A 23,621-nucleotide genomic window follows, 5' to 3' on the forward strand; every position below is an offset into this window, starting at 1 on the left:
ATAAAAATTTCTCATAGTAACATTGTTTAAAAGCAAAAACATTGAAGAGCTAAATATTATTGACATATTTAAATCGCTGGCATTATATATATGCCGAAAAATTTTCAAAATTGCACACAAAGGCACAGCAGTATGTCAGCAAATGAATAACAACACAAATGCTCCAGAATCAAGTATCTGTAACCTGGAGAGAGGAAAATTAAAGCAACATTTATTATGCAAATATATGAATTTCTGAAAACATTTTTAAGATGGGGAGAAGACTAAACACTGACTTGTGAACTCTGCAGTTAAATATTTAATTCCCCACATTGGTAAGGTTGTCAATTTCACTGATGAAATGTGAACGATCTGAAAAGGGTAGTCACAGAGTCAGGGGAACAAGGATAAAAGCAAGATCTGGGATCTGGTCCAATCACATCTCTGTGGCTTTGAACAAGACACCCAATCTTTTCAGGTCTTGGTTTACTCAAGTGTTAAATGAAGGGTTCGAACCTTCCCACCTCTGAAACAATTATAGTTGGACCGAGAGAGGCAGCTCAATAGGCTGGAGAAAGTGCTTCATGTATAGGAGGCACAGGCTGGATCCTGGCACCCGTGGTTCCTCCAAACACCATGAGTAGCCACCCACAAACCCAGCGGGAAATGGCTCCCAGGCACCACCAAGGAAGAAAGGGAGAGAGGGAGGGAGAGTGAGACAGAGGAAGGGAGGGGGGAAATGTTATGGTTAATTACAGCATTAGTTTATTACTGGCAATATATATCTCAGGAAGCAATATAATTCAAACATACAACATTCAATGAAATCCTACTGAGAGGCAAAAACAAGGTAGACCCAATACCAAAAGGGAGGATTTCAATAAGAAAGCAAATATCTTCTTAGGTTGCTACAAAGTGCACTGTAAAATTGTTTTTTTTTTTTTTTTTGTGAAATTGTTTTTTATCTCTGCGTTTAGTTCCTTGTGCCTTACAACTTTTTTTTCAAGGTCTTTAACAATTTTATTTATTTATTTTTTAAATTTTATTAGTGAAACACTGTGAGGTACAGTTGTAGACTTACAAATTTTTGTGCTTGGATTTCAATTATACAGTGATCAAATACCCATCCCTCCACCAGTGCCCATTTTCCACCACTTTTGAAGGAAGTCGGGAAGGTACTAAAACTTGACAAGTAAAGGTGAAGCTGTTCATAGTTCTCCCTCAAGAGGGCAATACAGGATATCCCATGTTCCTTTTAAATGAGAAGGAAAATAATTTTTCTTTATTGAATTTTTTCCTTACTGAATTTAAAAGGAAATGGGTGTGCAAATAAATAGCTTCAAGATTACATATTTCAAGACATCTGTTAGTTTCACGGGTAGACTATTGAAATGTCTGATTTGCTTTGTAAAAAGTAGCAATAAAAAAGGGAAGGGGCAGACGAGTGGAAAGAAAACTGGGGTAATAGATGATATATTGAGGCAGGTATGTAAAAAGTCTTTAGGGCCCTAGCATTGGTTACTATTGGTTACTAACTATTGGTTACTATTGGTAATGCCCAGGTTTGTTTGTCTGTTCATGACAGTCACTGTTTTAATAAAGATCTGAAATCACTGGGGTGTTCTGGCTGTATCAGCTTCATCATTTACCAAACTTGTGGTTCTTGGGATATGCAAACCTATTTATGTTGGTTTCCACATATTTAAAATGGGGTGATGATTACTGAGACTAAGCATACAATATAGGAGCCTCGCAAAGATCGCACATTGAAAAAAATTAGTAATTATCACACCATCATTATGGCCATGCCTACTCTAAGGAGGTTCTTTAATGATTCTTGAATACTACTTTCACCATAATTTAGGGACAAACATGGTTCTAAAAACTGGGTAATGTCATACAAGGGAGAAATACTCTCAGAGCTGAACAGTAAAATCTTAACATATTTGATATATTGCCTAAAACGTCAAATGGTTCAGTTTTCCCAAATCAATTTGTTCTATTTGTTATTTACAGCTTTTAATAAACTGAAATTTATACAAAGTAAATTTATAGAAAGCTTGGTATCCTTAGTTCTCTGTTGTCGGAGTACAAGGGTTTGCTTTCATTTGACATTATCTATTCCTTTCCTTTGCTTTTTCACATACCACATCACATAAATGGCATTATCTTTCCTTTCCCACATTTTATGTTTTTCATGTCTTTCTGCTTCTGAATCGGATGTCCTTGCCTTTTTATAGACCATTTAGTAATTCTTGCAGAGCTGGTTTAGAGGCAATGAATGTCTACCTGTTGTTCAAAAATCTTTCCATCACTACTTCAATTCTGAATGATAAACTAGCAGAACTGAGGATCTTGGGTGGAGTTTTTTTTTTTTTCATTCACTACTGGGTCCATCATACCATTCCTTGCTGTAGAGTTTCATTTGAGAAACCTAGTATCAGCCTTACCGGAGTTCCTTTTTCCCATGTCCGCTTTTCTCTTGCTGCTCTTATGAATTGCTAAAATTCTTCACATTGGGTATTGCCATTTTGACTACACCATGTCTTGGGGGGGGGGGTGTCTATTTAGATTTATTTTCCTTGAAACTGTTTGGTATCCTGGATTAGGCATATGTCTAACCTCAGACTAGGGAAATCCTCAGCTAATATTTCTTCCACCATTAATTCTTTTCCTTTGTGTGTTTCTTCTCCTCAGGAATCCATATGTTGCAAATGTTGTTTCTCTTTGGCTGTTCTAAAAATCTCTTTTGCTGTCTTCATTAATTTTTTTGCTTAGGGTTTATTCCTGGTTCTGCATCCAGGGATAACTCCTGCTGTGGCTTGGGGTACCTATATGTGCCTAGGACTGAACCCAGGTCAGCTGCATGTAACCTATCTACAGTACTCTATGACTCCAATTTACAAGAATTCTTTTTTTGTTTTAATTTTCGGCCACACCTGGCAATACTCAGGTGTTATTCCTGGCTCTGCACTCAAGAATTACTTCCTCAGTGCCTGGGGGGACCATATGAGACACCGGGGATCAAACCCAGGCCAGCCATGTGCAGAGCAAACGCTCTGTACTATTATTCTGGCCCCTGCTTAAAAATTTATTCTTATTTCTCCAACATCTTTTGGCTATATGGGGCCTTTTATTGATTCCATATTTAGTATATTCAATTTCTTTAAAAAATGCTATTGTAGCTTTGATAGGAAATACACTGACTCTGTATAGCCAACCATAAAGTATTTCCAACTAAATATCCAATGAATATGTCTGTCAGGATAACATCTGCCAATTCACACATATAATTCTCTCTTTTGGAGGCAAACAATGAAAATATTTTTATACTGTTCTGAGAAATTCTACATTAATAAAAACAAAACCCATCTGGATGAAATGCAGAATGACTAGGAAAATAAAAAGCATTCAGATGCACATCAAAGGCACAGTGCACTCCACATAACAATGCCCACTCTATTGTTTCACTGAACATGTTTTAGGCAAACTTAAAGGATAAAATTAACAATGTAAAGTAAAACTAAGTGAACCCCCTATTTTCTACCATCTATGTGTCAAGCAGAAAAAGTTCTGCTTTAACTTAACGAGGAAAGAACTATTATAATAAAAACATGTCTGAGAGTATATGGACAGACAATAAAGACAGAGGGCAGATAATAACAAAAAAAAGCAACAATAAATGTTGATAGTTCCGCCATGACATCAACATTGTGCAACAGGTCCCTGTGTTTATCCCTCATTCCCCAAAAGGAACCACTGAGAACAAGACAGCAGGGAGTATGCTTCACCTAGGGTGGGCTGAGATGCTCTTGAAGCCAGCTTGAGGAGAGACTGCTGTCAGAAGCTATAAGAAGTACATTCACTTGGACCAAACTGTCCCTCTGTAGAGAAGTTTATGCAGTGTAAATAGCATCTCCAGTGCTGAAGAAAACCCAGAGGCGGGGGAACGGTAGAGAGGAAGCCTCTAGTGAGTGTTGGGCACTGCCCAGGCAAATCTCAATTCTGATCCTACCCACAGGGGTTTCTGGGGAATTGTGAGCTGAACCACCAGGAATATGACTGAGACGAAGAAGGGAGAAGGATCTTGGTAGAACAGAACTTTATGCCACAAGTTCCGAGCAATCATACCACAAGCAGCTAAGATTTTCTGTACAGCCCATTGGGGGCATACTCTCGAACCAGACAACCTGAAAAAGAAGGATCTACATGATTCAGATCCTCCAAGTAGCACTTTGCCTTAAATTGAGGATCACCTATGCCCCAAAAGGAGGCTAAGACACAGCTCACCCACAGTGAATGGTGCCTTCTAGCTCACCTGACCTGAAGGGCTGCCCATGAGTTGAGGGACTGATACACCCAGCAGTACATGCACCATGGGAAGAGTAGGCAAAGCCAGGAATTCCCTGAACAAAACCAGTGACTTATAGCTAACTTATAGCCATATCTAATGTTGAATATCCAGTTTTGGCCATCTAGGAAGCCCGTCCAGAGAATACAGACAATTGTGGAGCCTACCTTACAGCTGGGGTTGGAGCGATACCATAGCAGGTAGGGCGTTTGCCTTGCACGCAGCCAACATGGCCGACCCGAGTTCGATTCCTCCGCCCCTCTCAGAGAGCCCAGCAAGCTACCGAGAGTATCTCGCCCGCATGGCAAAGCCTGGCAAGCTACCCGTGACGTATTCGATATGCCAAACACTGTAACAACAAAGTCTCATGATGGAGACGTTACTGGACCCGCTCGAAAAAATCGATGAACAACAGGAGGACCGTGACCGAGCTTATAGCCAGTCCTACACACTGAATATGTACATGAGCCAGGCCTAGATGCTAAGTGTGTGCATGAGCCAGACCTAGATGTTGAGTGTGTGCAAAAGCCAGGCCTAGATGCTGAGTGTGTGCACATGAGCCAACCTAGACACTGTTTACATAGTCAGGTCTAGATGCTGAGTGTGTAAACGTGCCAGCCTAGACTGAGTTTGTATGCGAGCCAGACACTGAGTGTACACAAGCCAGGCCTAGACACTGATTGTGTACACAAGAGTACACGAGCCAGGCCTAGATAATGGTCAGTGGCACAGGCCTCCATCCTCCTTGTTCATCTTCAGAATAGCTACCTTACCTAAAACAGACCATAATAGCAGGCCCCACTGACTAAAGAATATACTGAAAGGTTCACTCCAAAACCCAAACTGCACTGACTGGTGAAGAAGTGTATCTGCCCAAAACAATAAACAACAATTTTGTTGAGCCTGAAAGAAGGTCTCATTATTTGAATGTACAGATAGCAAACTAGAAATCGAGAATCAGAGAAAAGGGGCTGGAGAAATAGCACAACAGGTAGAGTGCTTGCCTTGTACATGGTTGACCTGAGTTTTATCCCTGGAACCTTATATAGTCCCCAAGCCCTGCCAGGAGTGATCCAGAGCACTGAGCAAGGAGCAAACCCTGAATCTGCCAGGTGTGGCCCAAAAGCAAAAAACCTACCAAACAAAAAGAATCAGAAAAATCAGATACATATGACCTGATAGAAACCAACAGAAACCAATAAATTTCTAAAAACTGACCCTACAAAAATTGAAATCTAAAATGGTTGAAAGGGCTGGAGGACATGCTTTCCACGTGGGAGGCCCAGGTTCAAGCCTTGGCACCACAGACCCATGAGTGCTGCCAAAAGTAACCCTTGATAAATGAGTGGGAAGTAATTTCCAAGCACTATCAGGTATGGTCCAGGGTGGGGAAAAATCTTACAAATTTATTGTCAAAGGATTCAGAATAATCCTTCATAGGATTATTAAACATAGGAAGTTTATTAAATAAAGGTAGACAAAGGGAGGGAGGGAGGGAGGGAGGGAGGGAAGGACGGAGGGAGGGAGGAAGGGGGGAGAGAGAGAGAGAGAGAGAGAGAGAGAGAGAGAGAGAGAGAGAGAGAAGAGAGAAGAGAGGAGAGAGATGGGGGCGGGAAAGAGAGGTGGGGGAAGAAGGGCGGTAGTGCTTGCCAGGAAGTTTAGTGAACTAAAAAACAAGAGAGGCAAAAAAGTATAGTCGAAGTGACATCTGCAATTGTTTGTTCATTGCAGCACTCTTCACAATAGCCAGAATCTGGAAAAAACCTGAGTGCCCGAGAACAGATGACTGGTTAAAGAAACTTTGGTACATTTACACAATGGAGTACTATGTAGCTGTTAGAAAAGATGAAGTCATAAAATTTACATACAAGTGGTACTACATGGAAAGTATGTTAAGCGAAATGACTCAGGAAGAAAGGGATAGACATAGAAAGATTGCATTTATCTGGGGAACATAAAGTAACAAAATAGGAGACTAACACCCAAGAATGGCCAAGATTAGTACCAGGAATTTTGCTCCATGGCTTGGAGGCCAGCCACACATGCTAGGGGAAAAGGGAGCTCAGATAGAGAAGGGAACACCAAATAAAGGTGTTGGGAGGATCCTCCCAGGATGGGAGAAGCATGCTAAAAGTAGACTATAGACCAAACATGATTGTCAACCATTGCCTCTTTTGCAAACCACAACACCCAATAAGAGAAAGAGAACAAAAGGGAATGCCCTGCCACAGAGGCAGGGTGGGATGGGGGGGATGGGGTGGTGGGAAGGATACAGGGATCCGTGGTGGTGGGAAATGGGCACTGGTGGAGTGATGGGTATTTGATCACTGTATAATTGAAACCCAAGCACAAAAATTTGTAATTCTACAACTGTACCTCATGATGTCTCACTAATAAAAATATAAAATAAATAAAAAAATAAATATTACTTTGAAAATTAAAAAAAAGGTAGACAAAGGCTGGGGTTAGGGTGGAGGAACCTGGGGACATTGGTGGTGGGAAATGGACACTAGTGAAAGGAAAGGTGTTGTAACATGGTATGACTGAAACCCAATCATAAACAACTTCATAACTGTGGAAAAAAAAAGATAATTGAACTTCAAAACACCAAAGTCAGAACAAAATTAAGAACATTCATGAGCAAAGTGAGAAGTGAGACAAGGAAATAGCAACCATCAAGCTAAACATCAAATCCTACAGTTCAAAGAATATAACTGAAGAATTAAGTTTCAAAAACAGATTTTACAATCCAGAAGAAAGAATTAGCAAACCATAAGAAAGGATGTTTGAAATTATCTACTCAGGGGTGCTAAAACAAACACAGAGTCTATAAGATTTATGGGATATAATAAAATGAAACTGTTCACATTTTGGGAATTTCAGAAAAGGAAATGACATCAAGTATATTTTGAAAAATTTCCCAAATGCAGGGAAACACAGATCCAGATCTATGAGACCCTCATATCTCCAAATAGGCTATCAAATTTGACTGAACTGTGACACTATAATTAAATTGTCTAGAAAAAGTAATATAAAAAGTAATGTTAGACTGTCAGTAGTGCAAAAGCCTGAGCTAAAGTGACCCTCGCACAGTCAACTTGGGTTTGATCCCTGGCACCTCATACAGTCCTGAGTCCTCCAGTAGTGAGTCCAGAGAGCAGAGCCAGGAGTATGTTCTTAGCACTGCTGGGTGTAGCCCTAAACCCAAACAAATAAAAATAGTGCAAAAACCATCTACAAATTTAAAGCAATGCTTATCAGTACCATATAGGAGCACTTTTATTTTTGGATAAACTGAAATATCAAACACTAGATTTATACTCAATATGCTTCTGTTGTTAAAATGAAGCCTAGACTAAGGCAGAGTGAGAATTCTTTCTGAAAAACCTGTGCTTGTGCGCATATCTCAGAAGGTATCAAAGGTTTAACAATAAATCCTTTTTTCAAGTGTATTTCATGTAATCTCAAAGACTGAGAACCCTGAAACAATTCTCTAGCTCTTAAGCATCTTGGAAGTGACCTCTCAACAAATGCAACCAAAAAACTGTACCATTATTCAGGATGAAATTTAAACAGAACTACATATTTTTTTTCCTAATCAAGTATTTTGTTCATATAAGCATTATTTCAACTCAATCATTTGGTGCAGTCTGATGATTACATATTGATGAATATTTTGTTATCAGTACTACTACAGGATTATAAATTAAAATACAAGTGGTCAAAATCCATGCTTTTGGTATATCTTGGTTCAATTTCTGGCAGCTATTATACCTCTAAAACAAGCAAATGCAGGCTCTATTACAGTATCTAAAAACACTACAGCTACAGTCTGTACCACATTAATGTTGATGTGAGAAGACCATGCCTACACAGTCTATGAATACATCCCAAAGCAGCTTTTTCATCTCAAAAAGTCCCATATTGAGCACAAATCCAAATCCTATAGGGGAAGACACTGTAAAGAAAGATTTATTTACTTTGCTAGATTCTAGAAATATGGGACACAGTACCAGCCTCTGAATGTCTTGGAGGAGATAAATAATAGCAAAACCCCAAATATGTTATTATTAAGTGTGATCAATAAGATCAATAAGAAGAAAGGGATACCGCATTAGAACACAGAATATTTTCTAAGAGATTTCTAGAGCTTACTAGGGGGCTCCTGTCTCTCCATGGCAGCTCCACATTCAGTACAGTAACTAGACACTTCAATTACCCTTCAACACCCATAGGATATACAGGATCATTTTCTTACACTATTGGGGGACTTGAAAGAAATTTCTCACTGTGGATTTGCCTGGTTGTGAACAGAGATTTCTACTCTTCTTGATACTCCTTTTCTCACGAGCTTTCAGTTCACTGTCACTTCACGTCAATTAAAAAACATGCAGTAATTCCTCTGTTTTAAAAAATCCTACAGTAACAAATTATGCTGGCATGTGTCTGGGTCTTGTAAAACCCAGAAGCACTTTCTTTCTTGTGAGATTTCTGAGGCATCGTAAAGGAAGAGAAAGCTTCGGATATCCCCCAATTCTGATCTACAAGACGTTTGTAACAAATGATCTTCCAAACCAGTCAATCTAGCCCGAAACACTATTTGCACCTCATATCCACCGTGGGGGAGCAGACACCATACAGTCATATACTTAGCAAGACTAAGAAAGCAGCGTTCTCTCTGGCTCACTGATTTTTCCTCTGCTTTCCATAATGAAAGTTCCTATAAACCCTCTGTGGTGAGATGAACAGGCAGAGCATCTGCCAGATGACAAACTCAAAGTCTACCTGCTGGAAATGAAATGGCCTTAAGTATTTGTAGTTTTCTGCTCCAGCTGTATCCCTGGAATTCAAAGGCCCATTCCCCTGTGTCTGCAAATTCACTGCAGTACTTGGAAACAACTTCCTAAATGGGAGGGAAAATGTCTCGACAAGTGATCTGAGGATTGTTGACAACACGCCTCACCTGAAAAATCTGGCAAGGCGGTATATCTTCCCCACTCCCAAAGTGCCGGGTATCCAAAACAGATGGAGGGGTCTGTGCAATAGTACAGCGGAGAGGGCTTTTGCCCTGCACAAAGAGGACCTGGGTTCGATCTCTAGCATCCCATATGGTCCCGAGCACCGTCAGGAGTAAGTCCTGAGTGCAGAGCCAGGAATTATCCCTGAGCATCGTCAAGAAAACAATGCCTGGGGGGGGGGGGGGGGTGTAAGCAGATGTAATTGTTTCCATGGTAAGTTTGGGGCCTTCGAGAACGGCAGACTGCACTTTGGGCAGGATAGTGGCCTCACGGCCCCTCTGGAACAGGGCAGCAACATTTGTAAAGGTTCACTTTGCTCCCTGCTCCATCAGTCCCCGAAGCAAGACAGGCTGACGACGACACTAGGGGAGGGGTGGGGCTAAGCCACCAGAGCTTGTGGGCACTGCGATAATAAAGGACTAGAATTCAAACTCCGGCACTTAATGTGGTTCAAAATGACGCGCTCTTAACCCTGGGTTGAAAGTCGCTTAGAGAAACCACGCTACCGACGACGTAAAATATTCTCCCAGGTGCAGCAGCGCCGACTCATTTACCAGAATGTGACAGAAATGCAAACCATCAAGCCCCGTGCTTTACCCGCTCGCGACAGCGGCTGAGCTCAGGGCAAGTGAGAACTCGGGACGCCCAGTTGGCTGTGAACGTCAGTGTTCGTGGAAGCACGCCTGACACACTGCGTACACGCAGACTAAAACTCTATCCGCCGTGTCTGACTTCCACTCGATTTTATCTGGTTACACAGAGGAAACGACACCCGGCAGATACCGAGCGGTACGCAAACGTGGGGCAGGTCTTCACGGCTCACCCTGAGCCCGCTGAGGCCTCCACTGGGGTCCACGTTACCCCTCCACCGGCGCTCAGCAGCCGCTGGCGCTCACTTTCGCTTCCGGCGACGAGCCCGGCGCTGCAGAAGTGACGCATCACCTGCGTCCACTTCCGCCGCGCACACAGAGGCCCTTGGGTCCGCCGGAAGTTCCTGCTGCGGATATCCGGAGTCTTTCGTGGAGGCTTCGGGTAACTGTTGGCCGCGTCGCTGCGGTGGTAGAGGAAGCGGTTCCGGGCCGCAGCGGGCGGGAGTGGCAGCTATGCCCCGTTATTACGAGGACAAGCCGGAGGAAGGCGCGTGCGCGGGCGTGAAGGAGGACCTGGGCGCCTGTCTGCTGCGGTCGGACTGCGTACTGCAGGTAGCACGGCCCAGCCCCCGGGTGGGCAGCTACAGCGGACCAGACCCAGCTGCAAGCGAGGCTTCAACCCAGTCTACGTGCCCCACTGTAAAAAGAGAGTGGATATGAAGGGACTCCTGGCAGTGCCATTCAGAATGGAGCTGGAGGAGGATGAACTAAGTTTCTTAGTGCCTGGATGCATCTTTCCACTGGGCAGTGGCAGACAGGCTGAAAGCTTGTGGAAAGATGGCATCTTGGGTTGTTTGCGGGGGAGCATCAGCTTATACAATGTTATTACACTCGTGTAGTTTGAGCCTTCTCCCCAGACTGACAAGGCTAATAATGTTCATATACTCATTTCTTTAACAGTAGTAATAATGTATGATTTTAAGCCCTTCCCCCTAAGAATTGCAAGTCATAAATGCCAAGACCTCAGGTGATTAAAAAAAAAATCAAGTTCATTCTGCTTTTTCTAGCTGCTGTTTTATATAGTTTCCAGAAATCAACCTCTGGGATCTGTGTTCTCACGCCAGCACTTCACCCTTTCCTGCCAATTAGGGAGAAAGTAAAGGTGCTTTCTCTCTGCCGGCAGCATTTTCATAAGTGCCTTTTCTACTGTATTAAAGGTTCTAACTGGAGGTTTTGGCGGTACAATTAGTACATCCAGTATATCCAGTGTACTGAGGGGCTTCTCCTGGCTCTTGCTTGGGACCATAACTGGTTTGGGAATTCTAACCAATGTCGCCTCGATGAAGCAGCGAGTACCTGACGTGTTGTACTAGCTCTCTGACCCACCCCCGAAGAAACTGTCTTAACAAAAAGTTATTTTGTACTTATGAGACCATTTCCCAGGTATTTACATCATTTTCCATGTCTTGTCTAGGAAGGAAAATCCCCTCGGCAGTGTTTGAAAGAAGGAAACTGCAAAGCTTTGAAATACTCCTTTTTTGAATGTAAAAGATCAATGGTAAGTAGTTAAATATTTTTAAAAACATGCAAAAAATGCTATGTAGATAGAACTCATTGTTTGCAACTTAATTCTAAGTAGAAGCTGCAGTGGTATCAGTGGGGAAAATGGATGTAGACAATATAAATTATTGAAGTGAGTTCATAGAAGGTGGCATTCAGAGGTAATTTTCATGTGGCTCTGCCTCTTCTCTGACACAGCTCTTGATCTTCACAAATCTAGCAAAGTATTAGGATGAAGTCTTCTAGTAAAAGAGGCAAAAGTTAATGCTGCTCATTGTGATTTATGTCATTTTTCAAATAACAAACCGGGATGTGGGGACTGAGAAAGATAAGTGATGCCAGACATAAAGGTGTGATTAGGAGAAAAAGCAGTAGATAGAGAGCATAAGGGGACATTATAAATCTGAGCTTCCACTCATTTTCATTAAAAAAAAAATATGGCCTCCTGAGCTGTACAAAGAGCGACCACTTAGCACAGAGCCAGGAGAAAGCCTTGAGCACCACCAGGTGTGGCCAAAAATAAATATAAATTTAAAACCTACAGAGATGGGCTTTTGTTTGTTTACAACCTGCTTTGTATATCCCTTCAGGATACTTCTTTTTGGGGTCATACCTGGCTGTGCTTAGGGCTTACACGTGGTTCTGTTCAGGGATCATTCTGGGCACACAACATTTATGATGGGAAACCAAAGAACTTGAGCTTATTTGCTAACAGATCAGATCCAAGGTAGTGTAAAGTGAGACTTGGTTTTGCTCTCTTTTCTTTCTTGAGTCACAGTTCTTTGCTATATTTTCCTGTCATTTAATGTTTTTAAAAAAGAATTTTTTGGGCCTGGAGAGATAATTGAGTCCATGTGCTTGCCTTGCACATGCACGTGGCTGACTTGCATGTGACCTTGCACATAGGCTCCATCCCCAGCACCACCACATATGGTCCCCTGTCCCTTCCAGGAGTGATCCCTGAACTCAGAGCCAAGAGTAAACCCTGAGCACTACTGGATGTGGCACCAAAATAAAAAACCCAGAATATTAGAACAAATAATTTTAAATGTTGCGTGCAAGAAGATGAACATTTTATGTTTAGTTCTAAGAATATGATAAATATAATTTGAATTCTACTTGAAAAGACTTTTATTATAACCTTAAAGTGAAATTTGTTTTTAATAGCATTTTTTTTTTCTTGGCAATGCTGCCATTTGCCAGTTTGATTGCTCTGGGAACTATCTCACCACATTTGTGTGGTGATATCCCATACCCGAGATATTTTTAAGTAGTTATGTTATCCAAAATTTTATTTCATCATACATTTATTTTCAGTTGGATGCCAGATCAAGATTCAGAGGAAGAAAAGGATATTGATTCTGTTATGCTGAAACCAAAATAAAATCAACAAAGGATTTTCTCTAGTCTATAGAGTCCAATGTAAGAAATGTTTGCTGTTGTGGCCAGAGCAAAAGTACAGCGGGTAGAGTGTTTACCTTGCAAGTGACCAACCTGGGTTTGATCCCCGGCATCACATATGGTCCCTCAAACATCAACAGGAGTAATTCCTGAGTTCAGAGCCAGGAGTAACACCTGAACACCACTGGGCATGGCCCAAAAAGGAAAATAAATAAAGATGGAAGAGCTATTAAAAAAATTGCTTGCTGTATCAGTTGGATCTTTTTTTCTGCTCCATTGGACCCTGAAGAAAGTAGATGAATTCTATTTTTGATAGCAGTTTTTAATTGAACAATTATGGGCTGGAAGCATAATAAATGTATTTTGAGAATTGTTCTAAAGCACAAAGAATAGATAATGATTGTTTTCAATCTTGAATCTTGACTGAATGACACAATTTGTATATCTTCTGTAAGTGTGAACTGAGAAGACATTTGGAACAGTTGTAATCCATAACTTGGGGAGTCTGGTGAGCAAATATTTGTTGTGGGACTAGAGAGATAGTATAGTAGGTTGAAGCTGGTCTTGCAACGTTTCATGCCCTAACACCATACGTGGTCCTCAGGACCCCACCAGAAATGCTCCCTGAGCAGAGTCAGGAGTAGGCTCTGAACACCACCAGCTGTGGCCCCAAACAAAAAATATAATAGTTAATACTCACTTGCTAAATCTCAGCCCAGATTGGGAGTGGGGGCTTATATAATTCATGGAATCAGGCAAGATCAAGTTTAATGTTCTTGTCAGTTGTTTATTGGTCATTCTGAAGACTAGCACATTTACAGCATACATGGCTTCAATGAGCTAAGAATATATAAAACAGTAACTATATGTTTACATATATTAATACTGCCCCAACAAATAAATAAAAGTACTTTAATGCACTAAGCTTGGTGAATACATTTGTGTAGGGACAAAACTATTATACAATTTTTATACATTTTAAACGGAACCAAAGGCAACTGTGCTGCAGGTGCTTTGACAGAATCCACATCACATCACAGGGTTACAGTCTGTCCCAACATTTCTTTTTAAATGGGAGCCCAACAAGGAAAAGAACCTCTATCTTGTGGCAACCTGTGAAACTGCCTTGGCAACCGAAATTTCCAAACCCCAACATTAGCTCAGGAGCTGCTGGCCATGGCCACTGCCACATGTCCTTCCATTAGCCGGCCACTGTGAACAGGCAGCCTGGCAGGAATGCTTGTGAGAATGCTGAAACCTGAAAACTTCTACATGATTAGCCAAGTCTTAGAGTTTTCTGTTGACCTAAAACTTGAGGCTAAAATTATGAAAATAATGCAATAATGGTGCCACATGCAAGACTTCTCACAGGAGACTCCACATTTGCTATATTCCCTTTTGATTAAATGCAGATTATTTAATGCACTTTAGACCAAAAATAAATTATGAAAACCATCAGGGTAACATTTAAGCTAAAAAGACATAATTTTTTTAAAAAGGTAGTGATGTTCAATAAGAAAGTATTGAATTACATAGATACTAGGGAAAAAAAAAATCACAAAATGGTGGAGAGGTAAAAGACCAAGTTAGACAGCTTAGAAACTAAGAGTCTCTGAGCAGAGACAGAGCCACCAGGAGACTGTGCCAGCAGCTGCCATTACTGCCACAATGGTTTTGCTGGCATTTCTCTGCCCCCTTCCTCAAGAGCAGCATTTCCCAGCCCTTCCCTTCTATGCTTCCCGTCCTACTCGTTGGTCATGCCGTGGCACTCCACTGATAGGACTTTCTCCAGTGGTCTCCCTAGGCTAGTCCAGAAGCCCACATAGAGCCCTTGCTGAGAAATTCTGCTCTGTACTGAGCACAGGTTTGCCAGGGAGCTAGGGAAGCACGATTCCCACTGGTGGCTCACGCTCAGCCTGTGGGAACTGCCCCGCTGAGGATTCTGGGAGAGAGTGGCTTGGTCTACATTGACTTCTGCATTGGCAGAGTGATCTGGAAGTTCATTTGATCCATCCTTTCCCAGGACCTGCTCCCTTTGCGGTCCTGCCAAAGGATGGGCCTGCCTATGGCTCAGCTCCCCAGGTCCAATCTCTTACACATTCCTGAGTGGCATTTATAAAGGAACCCAAAGAATAATATCTAAACTGTTATGATACAGAATTTCCCCCCAAGGGGTCACAATTCATTAGGATCAGCATCATGAAGAGGTGCCACATATATTTCTTTTTACAGCCTTTTAAATAACATGTAAACAGCATAATTATGATAAACAGAATTGATAAAACATGAACTAAGAAAAAAAACCTGCTATGTGCAAAAAAGACTCATTATCACCTTGTAATAGATGATGAAAATTTTCTCTATGAAGTTTCTAAGTTTTGTGGTCCATTAATTCCTTTTAAAAATCCCATTCGAGGATGTAATTCCAACTTTATCAATAGACATACCACATAATAGGATGAGAAGAGGATAGTGACAGTTTTTTAAACCTAGGTGACAGTATTATAAACCTAGATGACACTTTCATCAGACATTCAAACATGATTGCATTGTCCGTAGCCTGTGATTAATTGGGCAACCCCCAGTTCTTAAAAATTCAGGCTTCAACTGTGTACAAACAGAAGTGCCCACTGGTGTCTGAGCATCAGCTGCACCACAGAAGCAGCCCTGCAGTGACACAGCTCAACATGTAGAGAAAGGGAGGGACAGGGAGCTTGAAACAGGAGCCAGCAGGGGACTGCCTGTTCAGAGCGGAGAAGTGAGATGCAGCTCCCACTGCATGCACAGCTTCACAGGAACCTGCTGGCACGGTCTTAAGCTCAACCTTCACTTCCGTTTCTGATTTTATGGGGGGGGAGGGGTCTTAAATATTCTTCAGAACCATTTACTCTATAGGTGAGGTCCTTTCCCCAAAACTTCCTTAACACTTCTCTGTCTGCCTGGGATCCAGTGATTTAAGATAACTATTTACTGTTTTACATTCAGGATCTTAAAAAGTAGATTGTAACCCAATGCTCAGTTTTGAGTTATTCAGTAGAAAAATAAGTTAGGTGAGCAGCAACCCAAGTGGGCGTTTCAGAGTCTTCCAGCGTTTCCGAAAAATCTAACTTGGTTCATGTGGGCAACTACTGATGGTGTTGGTGTGGCTGTAGCTGAAGACTATCTAAATGGGCAGTTGCTACTATCCACACTACTGAGCCAACATTACCTCCTACTGATTCCAACGGAAAAGAAAACATGCTTCAGAGACTCTGTAGAGAAGTATTTTTAAAACAAAAATAAAAATCAATCCTTCAGATCTTCTTGAAGAATTCATATATGACACTATTGGGTACCCACATTTATTATATAACAGCTAATTAGAGGAAACCGAGTGTTTTCATGTTTCAACTTTTCCGTAAGTCCCTTCGGGAGGCCTGTAATGCTTGGGGAAAGCCTTCAGCTGCAGGGAATTAAATGCATATTTGCGACTTCCAACATTCTTCATTGTATTTTCTCTTCGACAACCCTCACTGGGGAAAAACAAGCACAAGAAATGACAGCAGTAAAAAAGGAAAAAAAGAAAAGACTTAAAACTAAGATGAAATGAATTATTTTCATAGCATTGAAATAAAAGGCTGATTCATTTAAATGGGTGCTGGACTCACTTACAATACACATGTCAGATGGCGCGTTTCTGAACAAGGCAAGTAAGAAGCACAGAGATGGGCGCATGCTGTATGGGACGGCAAGATTTGCATTTCCAAAAGCAGCATCAGATCTAAGTGGAAGCAAACTTCTATTTGGGTTTATGGTTCCATGTACTTCCTTTCCAGTGATTTGAGACTTCTAGCATAACTAGTTGTCCAAAGGCTCTGTTACAATGGCAGATTGGTGGAGAAAGGACAAGAGCTACTCTGAAAGAGCCGCATCTTTTCTGTACATGCAGTAGTCATTAGTGACCCCAGATTCAAAATGCTGGTTCTCCTTGCAAAATACAACAAAGAGGCAGTGCTAATGAGCTTGTCCCCACCTAGGAGACCCACCAAGTGGTCCATGGTGCAAGACAATCCAGCAGTCCGTGGGATGCTTGCATGGCTAGCAGGACAGGTGCAGCATGAAGGGGGAATTCCCCACTTATGCCCTCCTGGTGGGCTCTCTTTATTGTGGCCATTTCTCACAACAGTGCCACTAAGCCAGTGAGACCTGAGAGTTCCCTTCCAAAGAGAAGGCTATCAGCTCCCTCACCCCTGCAGCACTGGATGGAGGTTGATCAAGGGAACTCAGTGGCAGGAGCCGTGCCAGGCTCACATTCCCAGATGAGGGCATCAAGGGAGTTCTCTGGGAAATGAATTGGTGTGGACACAACAGCTAACAGACAAAAACAATTCTAAATGTAAATGACTTCCGGTGACACTGTGAACTTTATAGTTTGATAGTATCTGAAGATTGGCAATAAAATCTAGTTATCAAATTGAATACAAAAGTCCTTCTTATGAGATGTAAAATTTGCAGTTATCAAGAAACTATGATTTAAAAAAAATCTCAAATTGTATGAAGACCATTATGTCATGCAATCTAAAAATATATCATTAGAAATTGTTCAAGCCTTTTAAAGAGAAAAAAGCTTGGACATATTTATTATCAAGAACATGTAAAGTATTTTTCATAAGAATAATTTTATTTAAAAGCTCAGGAAGTTTAGAAAAGTATCCATCTGTTTGTTGTCAACTAATTTGGTAATTCAGCTGCTTTCCTGCCACCAGCACAGTAGTGGGGCTGAAATGCCCTGGGCACATGAGCAAGGAGCCCCTAGAGTAAGTGACAGTCACATCTGTGTAACATTCAATAATCAGGTAAAAAAAATTTCTACTGAAAGCTATAGGTTCCTATACACAGTCCTGTCTAATCTTTGGAAGTGCTTACACCATCACACTATTCTCAATATGGCTTCTCCATTTATAAAGGGAAGGTGCTCAAAAAGCAGCTACCTCTCATTTACCTCAGACTGCTTTGGGGAATTTGCATTTTTCAATCCTGACTTTTATTTACACACTAAAGAAGCTATTTGTCTAGCTAGCTAAAACATCTATAAAACTAGAAACAAGATTATACTTTCATTTTAATTTTTTTTTTGGGGGGGTAGGTATTTGAGCCACACCTGGTGATGCTCAGGGCTCACTCCTTGATCTGCAATCAGGGATCACTCCTGGTGGGCTCAGTGAACCAGCTGGGATGCTGGGGAACCAAACCTGGGGTCAGCAGCATTTGCAAGGCAAGCGCCCTACCCACTATACTATCGCTCTGGCTCAATCTGATTTTTCAATCCATATTATATTTACTTTCGGTTAAACGTTCATGATTTATACGATCTGATGAAGGTGGCAGGTCACATGCAGACAGTCACTTTCACAGTGTGGGTGTGTTGAGACAAGCTCTGGCCCTAAGGAGTGTGTGAAGGGGACTGTGTGACCTGCTACAGAGGCAGGGCTCAAACCCCCACTCAGCATGCTGGCTGGTTGCCTGCTACCAGGAGGCTCTAACTTACACTGAGGACTTGAATAGAAGCAAGAGAGACTGAATTATTTCACAGCCACATGGTTTTTGAAAACTAATTTCAGTAAATAAATTCAAGAGCATTCATCCTTGCTGTGGAAAATTAGAATGGGAATGTCAAGTGACAGCTAATATAAGAGAAACCTTTGGGTTTGCTTTTCCATTGGGGATCATCTACTGTGAATCTCATCTGGAACACTGGCAGAAAGACACACTGAAATCCAGGCTGGCTACTATCTTGGCATTAGCGTGAGTTTAGAAATAACCTAAACACCACCACCACCAAATATCACTGGCTCCCCTATCTTGAATCACCCCATCTTTTTCTCATATTATTTTTCACTATAGCAGAAAAAAATTTTGGGGGGGGATATATAACACATAGCCTGATATCATGAGAAATTTTCTCAGACATATATTCTGCAGAAAAGCAACACACATCCCAGGCTGACCTAGAAAAGGTTGGGCATCCATGAGATGGGAAATGGATGGTGTGTGGATGTGTCTTTCCCTCTTTCAGATGAAGTAAGCGAAATGGTCCTTGAGAGCTGTGGTCAGCATGTTGACTAAAAGCAGGGCAAAGGGCCCACACAACTCTTCAGAACCCTGGACAGCGACTCAAGGCCGAGGCCACATTGCTCATTACCAGTTCCTGGGAGCTATACCACACACCAGCCACCTTGCTGATTCAAGAAGAGTGTGGCCACTTGCACAGGGAAGAATGGATTTGCCTGCGGCCATGATACTTGCTCCTGATATGCTCAGGAGGTCTAAGAAAGAAAGGCATTTCCAGGGGTGGCAGGCAAACAGCCCTCCATTTTAGGATTCAAAGTCTAAGCCTGGTGCTTGTCATTCATATTTAACTATTTCTACAATCCCTAGACTCAGATCCAATGCCAAACTAGAGCAATCCCTGAACAAGTTCTAAAATCTTGGGGGTGGGTGAGAATTCAGCACAGGGACCAAACCTAGCTCTGATCTCACACCTGCAAGGCCTGTGCTCTACCACCTCTTCCAGGTTCTGTGCCAGCTTGAGATTAACTATATATGAGGTTTCTGGAAAAATCTGCTTTTGTAAATTTTTCTAATTTCTTTAAAGTGCTAGAAATAAATCCACTTTCATGAAATGCAATATATGGGGAGCAAGTTAAAGGGCAAAAATAGGAGCACAAGACATTTTGAACCAAAAACTAGATGCTACTATTTCTTTTAAAGAAATAATCTATAAAATTTCCCCCCAATTTGTTCTTTTATATTTGCACATTACATTTACCCTACTGCATAACATACAATGTTATGATTTTAAATCATCCTATTTTATAGCCAGGCCCACTATTAAGAGCAGAAGCCAAAGAAACACTTTTCATCTAGCACAACTACTCAAAAGTTAGGCCTCACTTTTGGGGTGACTTCTCTTTGATATTTTTCTTTATTGGTCACAGTTATTTGTAAGAGAGAAAGATATTTAAACTTTAGCCCAAAATAAAAGGTGTAACTTTTAAAATAAGAAAAAAATACTATTTGAATTTTAAAAATGTATGCCATTTTAATAGCCTTTTCTACTATCTGCACTAATTTCTGGAATCATTTAAATATATTTAAAGAGTTAAAAGAGCGCATTTAATGTCACATGCAGTAAGTTATTTTTATGTACCTTATTTGGTATAATGTGCTATTCTAGTCATAGCTCTGTGTCATTACAAATCAGAAATAACAAACATAAGCAAGGAAATGTGATTCTGCAAAGTGTTTGCTACTGTAATTTAAGAGACTACGCTTTGAAATGAAAGCAGAAAGTACCTGTCCTATTAAATAGGTTTATCTAGAGGAGCCAGTTAGAAAGCATCTACCCTTTTCATTTCTTTTCAAAAGGAAAGGAAAGATTAGCAGTACATTTAAATAAAGAAGAGTATCAAATATACAAATGCTTTTCAGACAGAATTCCTTTCTCTTGGAAACAGGGCACATGAAATATACAGGTAATAAAGAGTTTTACATCAGAAAGTAAGAGCTTGAGTACAAGTACTTCCAGGTGAGCTCAACAATGTGGCAACAGGGCACTGTGAAAACATGTTACAAGCACTCAGAGCTGCAGACTTTAAACCAACAAGTCCTCTTGGTGAAATAATTTGGCAGGTATATGTACAGTTCAGAACAACAAAAAGCCAAATCGTAAGGCATAAACTATTTCTTGGCAGACCACGCTTTGACACATTCCTTCTGTCCAGTTAGGTACATGGCGGCTGGACATATTCTGGCACTTTTGTTTTGCTCGTGACTTAGTGTTAATTTTTCATCATGGCATTCATTTGCAACGCAATTTGGACAGCAGGTATGCTATGCTCAGAAAGAGCCACACAATCAGTAAATTGGGGCTCAGAGCTAACAGAGGGATGGAACAGAGGAGGCTGGGGTCTAGTCTTAAGTCTCGGATGGGCACCAGGCCGCTCAAGTTCTTCTGGGTGACCACCTCCCGTGTTCCAATGCTGTGAAAAGGAGAAAGTTTGGGAGAAAGGAAAAGAAAAAAGGAAGAGGAAATAAAAGAGAGACATGAGCGATGGAGTTTATTGAAAGTATGGAAAAAGAGAAGAACCAAAAGATACGATAAAAATAATAATGAAATGGCACATAACAGTGGGGGTGGGGTGGGGGAAGAAAGGTGGTATGCAGAAAAGGGAGTGGAAGGAATACCAAAACAAAAGCAGCACAGTTACAAGAAAAAGAGAGAAAGAGAAGTGAAAAATAAGGAAAAATACTTTGTCTACTGAAAACAAACACATGTCGGCTGGCTGAATGGTTTTCCATGTTCACTCTCTCTCGGCTGGCCAAGCACAAGTGCATGCTGTCACGCCATGCTCACATGCTGCGCTCAGAGAAGCAAGCGGAACATGAAGAACCATTGAGGTTTGACCTTCTCACAGATGCCCGAGCGGGGGCTGGCGTAGTGGCCTCTGCCCAGCTGCCTCTTGATTAGCCATTGACCTCCAAAGACTCGCCTCAGCTGTCTGGCTCAGCAGTGGCCAGGCACGAGCTACGGGAGTCTCCACCTGTCCGAGTTCTTGTGTGAGAAGATGCTCCCCAACAATGGACTCCAGCCGGATTCAGGGTAGTCACTTTGGACCCCCTCTCACTTTTTAGGGGTGAAGAAGCACGGAGGGAGGCAGAACGGCAGCAGCAAAAGACCCCGTGCTCAGTGCCCGCCCACCCATGGGGCAGGGACACAGAGCCAGAAGCACCAGGGCCCAGCAGGCAGCTCGAGAGGGCCCACATGAGGCGGAACAGGCAGCATCTAGCTGCATCCTCCTGGGCTTGCCCAGAGAAATCTGGGAGTCCTGAATGGCTGTGGTGGGCCACTCCAGTCCCATCCCCCACCAGGGCAGCCCAGCGAGCCATTGTAGCAACTCAGGAAGGCTCTCTCATAGCAGGTTTCAGCCTGGGTTTGGGGACAGGGACACTGGTGAGCCAGGAGAGACTTGGGTGGCTTGAACAAATCTCCCAAACTCCAGCTTCCACAGTGCACTGATAGGTGAGCCTAGATTCCGAGGAAGTATTTAAGCCACAGAAACTATGAGCTGCCAATAGCTCACACAGCTCACAGCCTTTTGTTCTTCAAGTGAGAACGCTTAGACATTGGCTAGCAGAGCGATGAAACCTGCTTAGCCTGGCCCTCCGCTCTGCCTCCCTGGCCCCTCCTACTCGCTGGCCTGCATGCACTACTCCTCAGTGTGGTAACAGACTGCAAGCGAGAACGTCAGAGCAACAAGATGCGTTCCTGCCCTCAATGGCACAACAGCACTAACTGTCCCCACCACAGGCTCTCACTGCACTCGCGGCCTGGCCACCACCACACTCAGGCTACTGGCTCATGGCTGGTCACTTTGGGTATGCTCTATGAGTAGATGTGTGCCCATCTCAGTAGGGTGATCCAGAGAACAGAGCAGCAGGTGCCACAGGGTCACCTCAAGTAAATGCATGTGGCAAGTGCCCACAATGCTGCAAGGATAGGTGGCTGAGGTGGCAATGCACACAGAGTCTACGACTGGCAGGACATGGAGTCTGGGTGGCAGAGGCAAGACGAGCTCGAATTCTGTGTTATAAACTATCATGTAGGATGCTGTGGGGGGCAGGGGGTAGTGTGATTGGTACAGGGAACAGCTGTTAGTTTGGATACAGAGCGTCACAAAGTCAATTCTTTTAAGTAAGGACATATCCAGTGGTGCTGGGGGCCATGAGTGCTGGGGACCAAATCAGGTCCATGCTAGGTATGTGCTTTAGTATCTTCCTGACCCAAAGGGGCATATGATTTTCACCAGAGGAACCAGTGGAGAAAAGGATATTTACTGCAGCACTGCTTAAAATGCTAAGAAGGAGGGGGGCAAAGAGATAGATATGTAATGCTTATGCCTTACACGCATGAAAGGCCCTAAATTCCACCCTGGCAATGCCAAAAGAAATAAAAGAAGCTGAAAAAATCTGTATACATGGGGCTAGAGAGTTAGCACAGGGGACAAGATATTGCATGTGGTCAACCTGGTTCTACCGGTGATACCACATATGGTCCTCTGAGCCCCACCAGGAGTGATCCCTAAGCACAGAGCTAGGAATAAGCCCTGAGCATAGCTGAGTGTGACCCAACCTCGCTCTCCTCCACAAGTACAAGCTATTCAATGATGGCAAACTGGGTAAATTATGGTATGCTAAAAAATGGTAAGTTCTATATTATTAACCTGAGAAAATGATCCCAAAACGGTTAGGTGAAAAGTGAGGAGGCTTAAACAGTAAGCAGGTCCAGCTGCATTTGTACCTGTACATGTTTGTTCTGAGTATTACTCAGGCACAAATAACCAGTGTGTACACTGACCATAATCACATCTGTGCGCCCCTCTGTCTCTGAAATATGAGCACTGCCACTTCCAGTGGGCAACGGTCAGGATGGGAGCCCAGGGCTTCACGTGTCAGGGTGTGCATTTCCCACAGAGCCACCTCCAGGCTCCAGCGCTGTCCACATTCAACAACAGCAACAGGAAAATCTCTGTGGTGGTATGTGTGCGTGTGCACACAGACACAACGAGTGCCGTGGCTCATCTGCATTTCCCGACCTTCCTACAAGGAGTATCAATTTCTCCAGTGATGGAAGCTGTAAGGCGTGCTCTGGTATGGTTTCACACACATCTGAGGCTTGCAGCT

At 42.4% G+C, this 23,621-nt stretch overlaps 3 protein-coding genes across 9 annotated transcripts in view; 1 reads left to right on the forward strand and 2 right to left on the reverse strand.

The window, feature by feature from the left end:
- Positions 1 to 298: 298 nt before the first annotated feature.
- Positions 299 to 10,287, reverse strand: UNC50 (unc-50 inner nuclear membrane RNA binding protein). The gene is given in 9 exon segments (XM_056129015.1): positions 299 to 351; positions 2,430 to 2,480; positions 3,348 to 3,379; positions 3,381 to 3,449; positions 7,910 to 7,949; positions 8,167 to 8,196; positions 8,199 to 8,288; positions 8,965 to 9,233; positions 10,172 to 10,287. Coding segments are annotated over 9 exon segments (750 nt in total).
- Positions 10,288 to 10,319: 32 nt separating this feature from the next.
- On the forward strand, positions 10,320 to 13,137 carry LOC130036021 (cytochrome c oxidase assembly factor 5). Its single transcript, XM_056127989.1, has 3 exons — positions 10,320 to 10,550; positions 11,413 to 11,496; positions 12,816 to 13,137. Exons 1-3 carry the CDS (start codon positions 10,452 to 10,454, stop codon positions 12,855 to 12,857), a joined length of 225 nt encoding a protein of 74 aa, XP_055983964.1. The 5' UTR covers positions 10,320 to 10,451; the 3' UTR covers positions 12,858 to 13,137.
- Positions 13,138 to 15,767: 2,630 nt separating this feature from the next.
- Positions 15,768 to 23,621, reverse strand: part of INPP4A (inositol polyphosphate-4-phosphatase type I A) — a 135,857-nt gene continuing 128,003 nt past the window's right edge. For 3 of the 7 annotated variants that reach the window (XM_056127955.1, XM_056127947.1, XM_056127923.1), the window contains one exon: positions 15,768 to 16,411. In XM_056127955.1, coding sequence (XP_055983930.1) covers positions 16,279 to 16,411 — 133 coding nt within the window. In that variant the 3' untranslated portion in view covers positions 15,768 to 16,278. Of the gene's footprint in view, positions 16,412 to 19,951; positions 20,921 to 23,621 lie in introns of those variants that run through there. The other 4 variants (XM_056127940.1, XM_056127909.1, XM_056127916.1 and 1 more) reach the window with 3 other exon arrangements.

Source organism: Sorex fumeus, unplaced genomic scaffold (assembly GCF_029834395.1).
Source record: "Sorex fumeus unplaced genomic scaffold, SorFum_2.1 ptg000006l, whole genome shotgun sequence".
Taxonomy (NCBI): domain Eukaryota; kingdom Metazoa; phylum Chordata; class Mammalia; order Eulipotyphla; family Soricidae; genus Sorex; species Sorex fumeus.

Excerpts from the sequence above, each read along its gene's own strand:
- LOC130036021 (XM_056127989.1), top strand. The coding sequence starts at position 10,452 with ATGCCCCGTTATTACGAGGACAAGCCGGAGGAAGGCGCGTGCGCGGGC. Across the intron at positions 10,551-11,412 it reads GGTCGGACTGCGTACTGCAG|GAAGGAAAATCCCCTCGGCA; the intron begins GTAGCACGGCCC and ends TGTCTTGTCTAG. Across the intron at positions 11,497-12,815 it reads TTGAATGTAAAAGATCAATG|TTGGATGCCAGATCAAGATT; the intron begins GTAAGTAGTTAA and ends ATTTATTTTCAG.